Source organism: Myotis lucifugus, unplaced genomic scaffold, assembly GCF_000147115.1.
Source record: "Myotis lucifugus unplaced genomic scaffold, Myoluc2.0 scaffold_2, whole genome shotgun sequence".
Classification (NCBI taxonomy): Eukaryota; Metazoa; Chordata; class Mammalia; order Chiroptera; family Vespertilionidae; genus Myotis; species Myotis lucifugus.
Genome location: NW_005871050.1, coordinates 27,368,358 through 27,383,130, shown reverse-complemented (window position 1 = coordinate 27,383,130; position 14,773 = coordinate 27,368,358). Strand labels below are relative to the sequence as shown.

The 14,773-nt window shown below is 35.4% G+C and overlaps 2 protein-coding genes across 3 annotated transcripts in view; one reads left to right on the top strand and one right to left on the bottom strand.

The window, feature by feature from the left end:
- Positions 1–5,004, bottom strand: part of COL4A6 (collagen type IV alpha 6 chain) — a 374,284-nt gene extending 369,280 nt beyond the window's left edge. Inside the window, 3 exon segments of the mRNA XM_023758663.1 lie at positions 4,353–4,404; positions 4,604–4,773; positions 4,918–5,004. Coding sequence (XP_023614431.1) covers positions 4,353–4,404; positions 4,604–4,614 — 63 coding nt within the window. The 5' untranslated portion in view covers positions 4,615–4,773; positions 4,918–5,004.
- A 1,340-nt stretch (positions 5,005–6,344) lies between these two features.
- COL4A5 (collagen type IV alpha 5 chain) overlaps positions 6,345–14,773 on the top strand; it is a 300,168-nt gene continuing 291,739 nt past the window's right edge. For both annotated transcript variants that reach the window (XM_006082247.2, XM_006082246.2), the window contains exon 1: positions 6,345–6,691. In XM_006082247.2, the coding sequence (XP_006082309.1) occupies positions 6,611–6,691 (81 nt within the window). In that variant the 5' untranslated portion in view covers positions 6,345–6,610. The remainder of the gene's footprint in view (positions 6,692–14,773) is intronic.

Below are 14,773 nucleotides of genomic sequence, written 5' to 3'. Positions count from 1 at the left end.
CGATATATATTATGTACATATATATGTTATATGTTGTGATTATTCATAGCTAGGTGATTTAAGATATTTGTTAGCAAACAAAGCAGATTACTGTAAGAATTCATAAAAGATAAGCCACATACTGGGGGAGAATACTTGCAAATCACATATATGGCAAAATACTTGTATCCATAATATACAAAGAACTCTTACAACTCAATAATAAGAAGGCAACCCAATTTTAAAATATGCAAAATAATCAATGGACATTTCTCCAAAGAAAAGGTGTAAGTAGATAATAAGCACTTGAAAAGATTCTTAAGACCACTAATCATTAGGAAAATGCAAATAAAAACCATTTCATATCCACCATGATGGCTATGATCAAAACCAGACAATGACAAATGTTGACAAAGGATATGGAGAAATAGGAATTGTTCAAGATTGCTGGTGGAAATGTAAAGTAGTATAGTCACTTTGGGAAACTGTTTTGCAGTTTCTTAAAAAGTTAAAGGTAAATTTTTTCAAAAGACCCAGCAATTCCATTCTTAATTATCTACTCAAGAGAAATAATATATGTGTCCATACCAAAATTTGTAGATTAATTTTCATAGCAGCATTATTCATAATAGCCCAAAATTCAAAGTGCCCAAATGTCCATTTACCGGTGAATGCATAAATAAAATGTGGTATAGCCATAATAAAATGCCTACTAAAAAAGAGTAAAATACTGGTACGTGCTGCAACATGAATGAACTTCAAGAGCATTATGCTAAGTGAAAGATGCCAAACACAAAACATTACATATTATGTGATTCTATTTATATAAAATGTCCAGAAAAGACAAATGTACACAGATAGAAAAGTAGATTCATGTTTGCCTGATGTTATTTGTGGGAATGGGGATTAACTGTAAATGAATATGAAGGATCTCACTGGAGTGATAACAATATTCTAAAACTGGATATCATTATAGGTGCACAGCTTGGTAAATGTACTAAAATAATTGAATTGTATAGATAAAATGGATGAATTTATGTTATGTAAATTATATTTCAATAAAGTTTTTAAAAGAAAAAGTGTGTAGAGACACAGCCCCCAGCAAGGCAAATACTCTTAATCCTAATAGTAGGATTTATCCATATCTGAATCACAGTGGAAAGAATCAATCTATGCAAGTTAAAATTTTAAGACAAAAAAAGGTATTTCAATCTGAACTTGATTTGAATGTGGCTTAAGGCATTTTACCTATGTTCTTTGCAGAAGAGACAACTGATACCTGTATTCTCCCCTTTGCCCGTTCTCCACCCAAATAACTCACCCAGTAGGCTTTGACTTTTAAATATGTTTGGTTGTATTAGAGCCTTTCCTGAAAGCAGATTTGGGAAGAAAATTGGAAACAAAACATAAGGACCCTAGCTACTTTGGGACACATTTTAACTCCTAGACATGTTGGCCTATGGTGAGATACGGATAGTTCTAGTTTTTTCTCTAACACAATGTATGCACTTGCAGATAATTACTGATCTTTAAGTATCCTATTTTTTAAGGAACTCAATGACTACCATTGTCTGAGAAAGTAAACTTCTAGAGAGTTAGAGAGACTATGTTTAGATAAACTTGTGTGTGCTGTGCCTTAGGCAGTTAACAACCAAAAACATTTTATGGATATTCGGAAATCCTAAGCTCTATCATATTCAAATAAATTGTGCAATAGTTCAACTGAATAAAGATCATCACTTCTTTAAAAGAAATTTAATGAAAATTCATTTATTAATCCTTGATTATAACATTTAGCTTTATATCCCTTTAATAAAGAGAACTGCTTTATAAACTCTGACAAAGAAGGAACTCAAAAGCACCTAAATCAGTGGTTCTCAACCTTCCTAATGCCGCGACCCTTTAATACAGTTCCTCATGTTGTGGTGACCCCCAACCATACAATTATTTTCGTTGCTACTTCATTACTGTAATTTTGCTACTGTTATGAATTGTAATGTAAATATCTGATATGCAGGATGTATTTTCATTGTTACAAATTGAACATAATTAAAGCATAGTAATTAATCACAAAAACAATATGTAATTATATGTATGTTTTCCGATAGTCTTAGGCGACCCCTGTGAAAGGGTCGTTCGACCCCCAAAGGGGTCTCGACCCACAGGTTGAGAACCGCTGACCTAAATGAATCTATCTTAAATGCTCACCAATATTCCATTATTGGCAACTTAACTCTCACAGTGAAGACACTTTTTCATAATGAAGCACAACATAGTTCCTGTCAATCTATTCACAATAGTTATTTTTTAATATCAGTCAAAGGAGGTACAGATAAATAAAATGTTTAAAACCATCTGAAAGGTAAAAAAAATTTTACAAACCCAGAGGATAAACTGCAATTGAGAGTAGAAGATGAGAAACGGGCAATATAGATGAGAATCCAATACAAGGAGTACAATGAAAAAAACAAAACAAAAAAAACTTCCCTTCAGAAAAGTCACCTTCTGAGAACTTACTCTGTGTATCTCCTCTTTCTCTTCCATTTTTTCAAAAAATTAAAGGAAGCAGCTCTGGACTTAAGGGAAGAAAGTACTGTCAGTGAACCTCAAGGTTGATTTTAGTCTTACCAAAGAAGATCACACTGACAGCAGGTGACTTTGTAGAACAATGAATAAAAAGCTTACCAAAGCAGTGTTTGATTTTGGAGACACACTTCATGTTCTAATAATTGAAGGCATCATCCTCTGCTGACTTATAAGGATATCAAGGGACAGGGTGCAGTGTGTGGGAAGTCTTCAGCTATTCAGAATAGTTTGTTAGTGTTTTTCCCAAAAGTACACTGAATATGATCAGCCAGAGTCTGAAAATAAAGGTTTCACTGGAGGGTATTCTGCTCAAGTGTGACATTTTCATAAGTGCAAGGTTCCTGGACAAATTGTTAACTAATCAAAACCTGGCATTTTCAATATATGTAGTATTAAGCCTCAAGGCAACACATAACTAAACTTGTATACTGGAGGAATCAGATGGAGAAGTGTGCAGAACCCTAGATCAATACATCTACTTACAAAGTCTAGAATTTACTTACATAAGAGCTGACATTCTGAGTTAAGAGGCCACAAAATGTTAAAAATCAAGATTCCTGGCATCATCCTCTTTTATTAAGGGAAACTATTTCACATCATTCTGATATTTTCTTGAAGACATATACCAGGACAATGTAATCATTTTTTTTCATAAAGGTATTATGTAATTTTAATTGGTTGAATTGTGTTGCTTTATAAATAGGATTTTAAAATATGTAAATTAGAGCCAATCAGTTAAAATTGTCAAAACCCACAAGGTAAATATTTTATTCATTTGTTATCTATATAGTGTATGGCTGGCTATTATTAAGAGGTTGTTTTTTTTAAAATAGAGAAGTGAAATAGTAGTCAATAATGGAACAACTTCATATTTGAACTCAACAGTTAACTTTATTTCTGTGAACATAAGTAGCTAGTGAGACTGGAAAACTGCAGCATCTCTGATTATTCAGAGCACACTACCTTTGGTAAATTATCCTAATAATTCCATTAGAGATCTCTCTAATTTCTGGGGTCCATTAGACTTTTCTTGAGCAAATGTCTACATAAATTCCTTTGCCTGAAATCACTAGTTGATTTTATGTAAGATATCTAAACAGTCAAAGGAGGAGGAGGGAAAGGGTCAGGAGAAGAGACTCATCGCTCTGGCCTATTAAATGTTAACTTTAAACTTTTTTGTCTATTCTAAACCACTTTAATTTTATGCATAAAATAACACACAAAGAAAACCAATAAAATAAAACATCAGGCAGAAATTGAACATTACCTAGTGTTATCAGTTCAGTTCAGGTAGACAAATCCAGATGTTGTCACTGTGTACTGCCAAAGGACTCACAAACAAATACTTAAGCTCAACTCCCATAACATTTGCGACACTTTCAAGTCCCACTCCTTATGCTCCCTTCAACTCTCAAATTTGTGTGCCAAATTCATGTTCTTGTAGACCAGGGAAAATTACATTTCTTCTGCCTCAGAGACTGATGCAGAGAAAGGCATCAGATGTCAGTCATCTCAAATCGTCCGGTAAAGGTTCCCGTGTCTCTTGTGTCTTCTACTTTTATTTTCCCAACCCATTACAAAGTTTTGGGACAGAAATATGTCTGATTCCCAAAGGCATTAGCCTGACACTCTGCTATTCCTCACTAAGAAGGAGGAATAGAAATGAGAGTGATGTGACCTACGTTTTGTGGGACAGCCCTCTGTAATCCCCCTAACACAAACACCAGAGGTGGGATGGGGTGGGGGTCAAAGGAGGAGGAGGGAAAGGGTCGGGAGAAGAGACTCACCGCTCCGGCAAGTTTCTCGCTCAGGCAGAACGTAATCAGGAGTAGCCACAACCTGAAACAGGAGGGAGTGTAAGTAACATGGGCTCTCTAGGCTCTAGAGTCCTGCGTCTGTCCACAGACACCCCCACCCTCTTTTACTGCCTGACCCCACTTTCTCTGCAATGACAGAACTACAAGTATGTATAGTCTCGGTATGGCAAAATAGTCCAAAGTAGGAAAGAGGAAAGGAGGTCGGGGCAGCAACAGCTCACCCACGGTGCATGCTTTCAGATCCTCCAGAGCAGCGTCCCAGGAGACTGCTAAGAGGCTCCGAAGCCCAGGCTCATCTGGGCTCCGCTGATGCTTGCAGGCTGCTTCCTTATTCAGAAGGACAGGGTAGGGGAGAGAAGTAGCTCACTTCGGTAGAAACTAAATTCAGCTCCTAGATAAGAAGTGCCCTAAAGGGAAACATGCTCAGCAGTGCCCGCTACAACTTGCCGCACTCAAAAGATAGTTCCCAGCACCAAGAGAGGAAGGAATGGAAGGGAAGGGGGCGGGGTTGTCTGCTGTCAATCATCCACCCTACCTTGGGCAGCCGGTAGTCTTTCTCATTTGGGGGAACCTCTACCACAACATTCCCACGCATCTCCACAGCTTCATGCACGGCTCATAGAGACCTATACTCTAAGGTGTAAGCAATTATGCATCACACATTCCCATGAGCCACTGTTAACTGTTACAACATAACTCACATATAGATTAGGCACGAGACTTTTATGTAGACAAGTGGGCCCCAACATGTCCTTTCAGGTTTGCCCAAATGCATACAACACTCATTCCAACCGATTTTATACTAAGCTCCTGGGAGGTAGGGGTGGTGGTGGTGCTGCTGCTGCTGGTAGTTCCTGGAGTTGTAAATCTACCCTAAACTGAGTGGAACATAAGGGTGAGTAGGACCCCATGAAATAGTTCTAAAGCCTTGAAAGACTCTAAAGTTATAAATTCTAGGATCCGAGATAACAGAAATGTTCTGAATAATTCTTCAGTAAATCCCTGTAAGACCCCAAGGAGTCCACATCCAAGTATTTTCTGGACGTGTTGGTACTTAAAAAATCTATATACCAAAATTTAAAAAAGTAATGCCCATGTCTTTTTGGGATACGTCTATACAACTGCCATCAACTCAATATAAATATTTCTAGTTAGGTGTTTGTGTTATTTTTAAGGAAAATTGCCTGACAGCTATTTAATTCTCTGTCCTAAGTCCCTCTGAAACATAACTATAATGAGAGTGAATAACCTTCATGCTAATTCAATATAAGAGGTAAATATTATGACATTCAATGTAGCTAAATAAAAATATATGAGTGTATTTCAATAACATTCAACCATACAATAATTACTAATATTTACTGAATGCTCCCAAATCTCATATATATATAGCTCCCAATAAAGTATTCACACAAATATAGGTATGTTCATTTTCTTAATTCTTTGATTATAAGCATATATTTACTTATACAAATGTATTTATATATTTCTAATATTTTCACATATTCTGTTGTATGTAGAAACTCTTCCCTGCCAACAGGTTGAAGAGAAAGAACACCAGCAGCTCAAGGAGCAGCGACCAAAATTTTTCTAATCATTAACAGTAAAAAGATCCGTTCTCCATGAGATCCATCCGCTAAAAAAAATAGTCCCAACTCAGGTCTATTTCTAATTGGCTTGGGTGCTCACACCAATGAGAGTTGAACTGGGCAGGGAAGAGTAGTATCCACGGAAAGTGCAAGTGGACGAATAGAAAAGCTTCTCGGTTACACTCACAGTGGTCAGTCATCTGGTCTGGGAGTTTCCCTCCCCCAAATAACTGAGCGTCACTCCCTCGCAGGTTGCTGCTGAAGGCTGTGGCGGAGTGATCCTCAAATTCCCCAGAGCTGATGGGGAGGGGGCGGTGCGGGGGAAGACAGGCAGGAAAGTAGATCTGTGGGATTTGCGTGAGGAAAAAGTTTGCAAGTCTGGACAGAAGGGAAAAGTACTCCCAAGAGACCGGCTTTGAGGAGGGGAGGGGGAGGGAAGAATAGCTTCTTCTTTTTTCCCCCTCCACTCTATAAAAGCTTCTTTCTCCTCACCTAAGCCGACCTGCACAATTGGGGCACCCTCGCTCTCCCTCTCAGGCTCTAGCTCTCGCCCAATAAACCCTCAAGATTATGTCAATTGGTCAGAGCCAGCCAGGGATTTCGTGTGGGTGCTGAAGGAGCTGCAGGAGCCGGAGAAGAATGAAACTTCGTGGAGTCAGCCTGGCAGCCGGCTTGTTCTTACTGGCCCTGAGTCTGTGGGGGCAGCCTGCAGAGGCTGCGGTAAGTCCTTCCTTCTCCCCGCAACCCCCCACCCTACCTCATCACCTCACTCTCATGCTGTAATCACTTTTTGTTCCCTTCCCTTCTTTTATCTTTGGCCTTGGCTAGGGAATTCAAATTTGTCTTCACTTGTTTAAGAAGAAACATTATTTAAATTTAACGCTGGTAACTCAAGCTTTCTGAAATTCAAGGGAGAGGTGTAAGTGTTTAAAAATAGGGCTGCTGGCTTTCCTGCAGCTAGCTGCTCTGGGGACTAGAGCAGAGCCTGGGGCAGAGAACGCAGGCTAATAGATTACTAGGCTCTGGTAGGTATTTAAAACTTGTCCTCCCCACCGTCAGTCAGCCCTGGGGTGTTTCCCAGCCTGCCTGCTGGCTAACCTTTTCACTAGCTATACCCAACCCACGCACTCTAAACTTTGTCTATAGTTTGATATTTTGGCTTTTCTAATTTCGAGCTTCCATCAAAGTGTTAAGGGCGCCCATTAAGTTTTTCCCTTTTCCCTTTCCTTAAGCAACTTGAACCTACCCTAACCTTTGGTCAGTAGAGCCTCTGTAGAGACTGTGTTCCCCATTTGGCATCCTTTTTGCAAATGCTCAGGTAACATACCAGGAAAAATAAAGTAAAGAGGATGGCCTCAGGCTTCCAGTCTTCTGAGATTTTTGTTTGTTTTTTTAAGTTCTGCGGTTTCGATTGTTGTTTACTTTTTTTTTTTTTAACTTACTAAGGCACCTGAACAAATTGAGAAGTTTTGCCCATCACCTATTTAAAGGAAAAGTTATATTTTTTCAAAGGAGAATGAGTGTTCTGATTAAAAGAGAGCAGAGGAGAATGCACATGTGAAATGACAGAGCAAAAAGTTCCACTCTGTTTTAGGAATATAGAGTTAAAACCTCTATAAATCTCCTAAAAGGGTATCTGGCTAGTCCCACCCACCATCCTTCTGGGTATGAGAGGCAGATGTAAGGAATGAATGGCTTTGGCAGAGAAAATGTTCTTCAGCCTAAAGCCCATCATCCCTAGTTTCACCTAACCTCCAAAGAGTTTAGAAAGTAAAATATCCCTGTAAGAATATTCAAGAAACTAATAAAAACAATTGCCTGGTGGGGAAAGTGGATGGTTTAGGAATAAAAGGTTGAAGAAAAAAAGAATTAAGTATGCATCAAATTATTTAAAAGTTATATTTAAGTGATCAAAATAAGTGGTTTTAAAAACACTTCAGTATGAGATCATGGCTTAGGCCTTCACATGGTTGAGTGACTATCAATTCTTTATATGTTATTGTTTATCTGGGTCCACTTTTAAGTTAGCTGTCTAGCTTCTCTATACACTCAGTATGACACAGATAACATTGCCCTTCTTCTATCTTCCAGAAAGTGTGTAGATAGGAAGGCTATCTTTCATGTTATTATAAGTACATCATGTAATTATGATAGCACATCTGTTGAAAAGCTATGTGTATAAAATATTTTAAATTATATTTGCCATAATTTATTCTCCATCAAAGTAGATAAATGACTTAAAATTGCTTTTTTGATTTAGAGCATTTTAATGGAGTAAGGTTTAGTCACTTAATAGTGCTACAGACTCTTGGATAAAAGTACAATTATTTTGTTGAAAATAGTTATTTTTAAAAACATCTTCTAGGTAGGTGCTTACTGCTTATGGCATTTGGCCCAGGGCAAAGATTTTATAGATATTTCATTAAATATTTCAATTTTTTCTTTTGACATTGCTATTAATAAATGTGCACCAGATACCAATCATATAGGTATGTACAGAAATACTATACATCAATTTATATTAAATCCAATTGTATTAAAAATGTGATTTCTTTTTATGGTTGACAACACTTGGCAACAAGCCTATTTTCTTGGAACTTTTTAAGATTAAGTGTTCATGAAGAAATTACAGAAGACACCATGGAAGGGTTTTTTGTTTTGTTTTCCTTTTTCCCTACGGTATAATTTTTTAAAATATATTTTTATTGATTTCAGAGAGGAAGGGATAGGGATAGAAACATTAATGATGAGAGAGAATCATTGATCAGCTGCCTCCTGCACATCCCCTACTAGGGATTGAGCCTGCACCCCAGGCATGTGCCCTGATCAGGAATCTAAGGATGATCTCCTGGTTCATAGGTCAACACTAAACCACTGAGCAACACTGGCCAGGCTCCTTCTATATAGTTTTTAAATAACATTTTATATTACATTTCTTTATCATTAGGGTATTGTGCCTTTAATAAAACCAGGGGTTTGTTTTTTCTGCTTCATGCATCAATATCATAGTTAAATGAATGTTTTAATCATCACAAAGTTATGAATGGTATCTGCTCTCCATACTAGTGGCGGGGATATTGGTGACCTTCTCCAGAGTAAACTGGTTGGTCGTGGGGCTGGTTGTTGATTGAAGTAGTCTAGTATTGGGACTTTTATAACAGGAAGAGCAGTGCCACTTAAATTGCTTTGTTTTTCAGTTAAGTGATTTCTTTATCTTTGAAGTCATGCCAAATGGGGATGTCACAAATATGTGGAACATTTTTTTAGGTAGAGTATATATTAGGTGGAATAAAGTAATAATGCTTATGCTGAAAGGTTAGCAGTAAGTGAAAAAAGCAGCTTTAGGTTGGAAAAGTAATATCCAGTGATGGAGATAACGTATTTTTATGTAAAGGTAATTATACCTGTACTGACTCACTGTCAGTAGGATATGCACCCCTTCTTTATGTATATGGTGTATAAGATTGCACTACCCCTACTGTACAAATGTTAGTAAGTTTTATGTGTATGTGTGTTCAGTAGATAGTTCTCTCTAATTTAAATGTACTATCTCCCTTGTGATCAGAGGCAACAACTCATTAAAGATTGTAGTGTGGTTCAGGGCCACGGAACAGTTTTTCCTCTAAGAAGTATACTGCTCAATAGAAAGAATTTGTCAGTATTGTTATCATAACTTACATTTTTGAGTGTTTACTATGTGCCAGGCAGTGTGCTAATATGCTGATATACATGGCCATCTTTAATTTTCACCAAAGACCTATGAGATATATACCATTGATGTCCCCACTTTACAGATCAAGAAGCTATAGGTCATAGAGGTTAATTTGCTGAAAATCACTTAGGTAATAAACTAGAGCTGGGAATTTGAATCAAGGCAGTTTGATTCCAATTTCTTTACCCTTAACAACTTTCCTATACTGCCTCCTTTGTATGTATGTACTCTATAGATATTTATTTGCTGTTCAGAGTATTTGGATCTCTGCTACTTTTTTTTTTTTTTAGTGAGGAAGGGAGAGACACTGGATTGAAATGGAAATGATAGAATGGGGATTACAGCTCTTCCTGCTGATGATAGGAGAAGTGGCATGGTATAATGCAAATAGATTTGGGCTTAGAATAAAATGATCAGAGTTTGATCTCTATAAGCATGTGTATATAGACAGAGGTAATTTAAAAGCAAACTAGAGCAATTGCTTATTGCAGGTTATATGATTGTATAAAATCACATATATAAAAGGTTAGATTTATAAAACAAATTTAATTAGTCATAGATGGTTATTTTGAGGAATGATTTGCCTTGTTTTTTTAATTAGTCGGTTTTCATAATAAATTTAATTATAGTGTACTTTTCAGATGTATTTTTATTATGACGGAACAGAGTATATTTACTTAAGATGCCCAGTTCATTTTTGTTGTTTTTACAAATTTACCTACTCATCATATCCAACTCAATGCACTCAACTATCTATATGTATTTTTGTGCATATGTTTATATATGTAACTGTTCTGTGACTGTGCAAGAGTGTGTACATAATTTCTAATGTGTTCTTATTTGTCTTTTGATGTCTGTATATGCAACACATTAGACTCTTTACCTTGAGTTAACTATGATAACTTGGTTAAGTTGTGTCTGCCAGGTTTATCCACTGTAAAGACACTATTCTTTCCCTTTGTAATTACAAAGTGAGAAAATCTTATGAGTATGTGGTGTGATATTGTGAGACAATGTAAATATCCTTCTCATCAAACTTTTGCCCACTAATTTTAGCATATATTGAGGATTCTGGCCTAAATGATTATTACTGTGATATTTGCCAAATGGTAATTTTCAGTTTTTAACATTTTTTTGCATTTAAAATTTAATTTTAAATGTAACAAATAACTTTACCTTCTCTGCTATTTATTTAGTTGTTTATTTATAGCAGTATGAATTTATGGATATTTGTTTTATTCTAAGTGTTATAATGACTTATGCTATTTTTACTTTTTTTTTCTGCTGAAGTTATCCCAGATTTGGCCAATAGGAGCCCTTTACAGTTGGCTCCTGTCTCCAAGGAGCTATAGTTTTTTAAATTGGGTAATTATATTTAGAGATCAGGATCTCCATGTTTGGAATGCTCATTGCTGCTGGGGTGTCATTACTTCTAGGCCTTTTCAGCAGACAAAACTAGGAAATATATGTATATATACACGGACATATACACACATCTATTTTTTAAACATCTCTCTCTATATGTGTATACATATACATATGTATATGTATACATATGTATATGTATACATATATACACATATATTTATATATATTTGTGTTTGTGTTAAAAACATGAATTTGTACTGATACTTCTGATTCCAGAGCAAGATCATGGAATAAACATACATTTTTGATATCATGGGATCTCACTGCTTTCTGGTATCCTCAGACATGTTTTGTGGATTTTGTGGAGGTCTCATAAAGAGTCTTTAAGAGCTTGGCCTTTGGAGTTAGACCTGCAATTTGAAGATGTATGACCTTCAGCCAAGTAGTACCCTCTGAGCCTTAATTTCCTCATTGGCAAAAGAGGACCAGTTGTATGTACCTAACAGATTCTTTTGAGGATAAAATGAGAGAAGTTATGTAAAGAATTTAGAATGGTACTTGGCACATAGTAAATGCTCAATAAATTTTCGATTTCATTATTGCCATTACAACTATTTATTGACTCACCATTTGTTGTTGTATTAACTCAAATTATCTGTCTGATTTTCAAGGACAATCATGATCTTTCCCTTCATGTAACCTTATTTTTCATTACCTTTTACAGTATACTCCCTCCATTGTAGCCTAGATGAGCTTTCTTGAGCACTACATACATATTTTGGCTCTTTATTAGAACACTATGGATGCAAATATTTGCTCAATTTCAGTATAATGTTTACATTAATTCAGCAGGTATTTATTCAGCAACACATAAGTACTTAAGAATTGTATTTATGTTATTCATGGACCTGTACTGTCCACAAAATCATTTTGTGTTAGACACAATGGATAAAACTAAATAAGATAGACAGGGTCCCTGCTTTCATGCTAGTGAGAAAAAATAAATAGCCCTTCTGTTAAAGTTTTTTTTACTATTATATCAATTGCTGATTTTATCCTCCTTTGAACACATGTGATATTTAGCCTCTTTCTCTCTAGTATCTAAATGCATTTTGTCCTAAAAGCATTTTGTTTCATGATACTTTATCTGTTCTCTCTATTAATTATAGCATCTGTGAAGGCAAGACCTGTATATTTGTTCATTCATTCAATTAATTTACATGTTGATTTGGTCTGATAACAAAAGTAATACATGATGTGTTGGAAACTTTGAATATAATATAGAACATTACACAGAAAATTATCTGTCTACAATTCTATCAACAGCACAGAAATACCTCTATTACTGGTTTGCTGATTTTCCTTCTTATATATCTAATCTCTTCTTTAAAAAATAAATTGGTGACATTACTGGTAATGTTAACCTTGGTCATTTGGTTAAGGTGGTGTCTGCAAGGTTTCTCCCCAGTAAAATTACTATTTTTCCCATTCAATAGTAGAGTCATCCTTATATATTCTTTAGTGAGGTGTATATTAGAATCTTTTGCCCATTTAAAAAATCAGGTTGTCTTCTTATTACTACTCAGTTTAAAGAGTTGTTTAAAAGACCTTTATCAGATAAGTGATTTGAATATATTTTTCCATGTCTATGACTTAGCTTTTCATCCTCTTAAAATCTTTTTCAGACCAAATTGATAAATTCCAATTTATCAATTTTTTTTTCTTTTATGGACATGCTTTGGGTGTCATACTTTGTCAAAATCAGTTGAGGCAAATTTTCTCCTATGTGTTCTTCTAGAAGTTTTATAGTTTCAGGTTTTACATTTAGGTCCACAGTTCATTTCATCTTAAACTTTGTATAAGGTAAGAGACATGTATCTAGGTTAATTTTGTTTTTGCATATGGACATCTGATTCTTCCAATGCCATTTGTTGAAAAGAATCCTTTCTACATTAAATTCCCTTTGCAACTTTATAACAAATGCATTGATTTTATTTGTGTGAATCTATTTCTGGACTCTGTTATGTTGTATTGATTTATGCTCTATCTTTTCACCAATACCATCCTGTCTTGATAACTGTCATTTTATATTAAGTGATAAAATCAGGTACGATGAGTTTTCCAACCTTTTAAAAAATTTCACAAAATTGATTTGTCTATTCTAGTTTCTTTTCATACAAATTTCAGAATCAGCTTAAGATCAGCAAAGAGGCACACAGCTGTGTAGCTTTTTATCTAATCCGAACACTCTTTTAATTCATGTTTAGACCATTCACATGTAAAATACATTAAAATTTACCTTCTTACTTAAACAATTAAAATAAAAAATAAATCAATTAAAATAAAAAAATTAGGATTAGTCTACATACAGTTTTATATATTAATGTTTTTCACTTATGAATCATGTTTTTGTGTTAGTAAAATTATTAGTTTTAAAATATTTAAATGATTGCATATAATTTATATTTATACACACCACAATTTACCTGTTCACTTTTATAGAATAATATATTTTTAAATTTCAAAATTTGAAAGCCATTTTAAGAAATACTGCTATGAACACTTTTTTATTCCCTATTTTATATTATCTTATTAGTACTTCCTCCATCATTGGGGAATTAGTGGCTTAAAGGCCATCCGTACTTTTAAAGTATCAATTACCATGTTATATCCTGCTAGATCAGCTGTTCTCAACCTGTGGGTCGCGACCCCTTTGGGGGTCAAATGACCCTTTCACAGGGGTCGCCTAAGACCATCGGAAAACACATATATAATTACGTATTGTTTTTGTGATTAATCACTATGCTTTAATTATGTTCAATTTGTAACAATGAAAATACATCCTGCATATCAGATATTTGCATTATGATTCATAACAGTAGCAAAACTACAGTAATGAAGTAGCAACGAAAATAATTTTATGGTTGGGGGGTCACCACAACATGAGGAACTGTATTAAAGGGTCGTGGCATTAGGAAGGCTGAGAACCACTGTGCTAGATAATACTATTCCCATTTTTATGTACAAGGAATTCGAGGCCCAGAGATTAGTTAAAAAACTTGTTGAAGGTCACACAGTTAATAAATGATTGCTCTAGAACAGTGATGGCAAACCTATGACACGCGTGTCAGAGGTGACACGCGAACTCATTTTTTGGTTGATTTTTCTTTGTTAAATGGCATTTAAATATATAAAATAAATATCAAAAATATAAGTCTTTGTTTTACTATGGTTGAAAATATCAAAAAATTTCTATATGTGACACTGCACCAGAGTTAAGTTAGGATTTTTCAAAATGCTGACACGCCGAGCTCAAAAGGTTCGCCATCACTGCTCTAGAACTTGGTAATGAGATTTTCCTCAGTCTCTATTTTATATACGACAGATAATACAGAAAAATAAATCCATGTTGAAAAGTTCAATAATTCTCACTGCCCTTTCCATTATCTCTTCCTGTGACTTGTTACTTGAGTTCATTCTAAAGATAGGCTCACCATCAGACCACCCTTTAATAACTTTTCGGTAATTTCTCAGGCGATTAGTCCTCAAGGACCTAAATTTTAATTTTTTGTACCATATGTGTGTCCCTACATTTCTCTTTTGGAAATAAGATGGTGCCTGCCTTCCATCAATACCTCCCCCACTTGCCTCTCCCTAGCTACAACAATGGTATAACATACTCCAAACCCACTGAAATTCCCTTTCCCCAAGGAGTTTTAGAA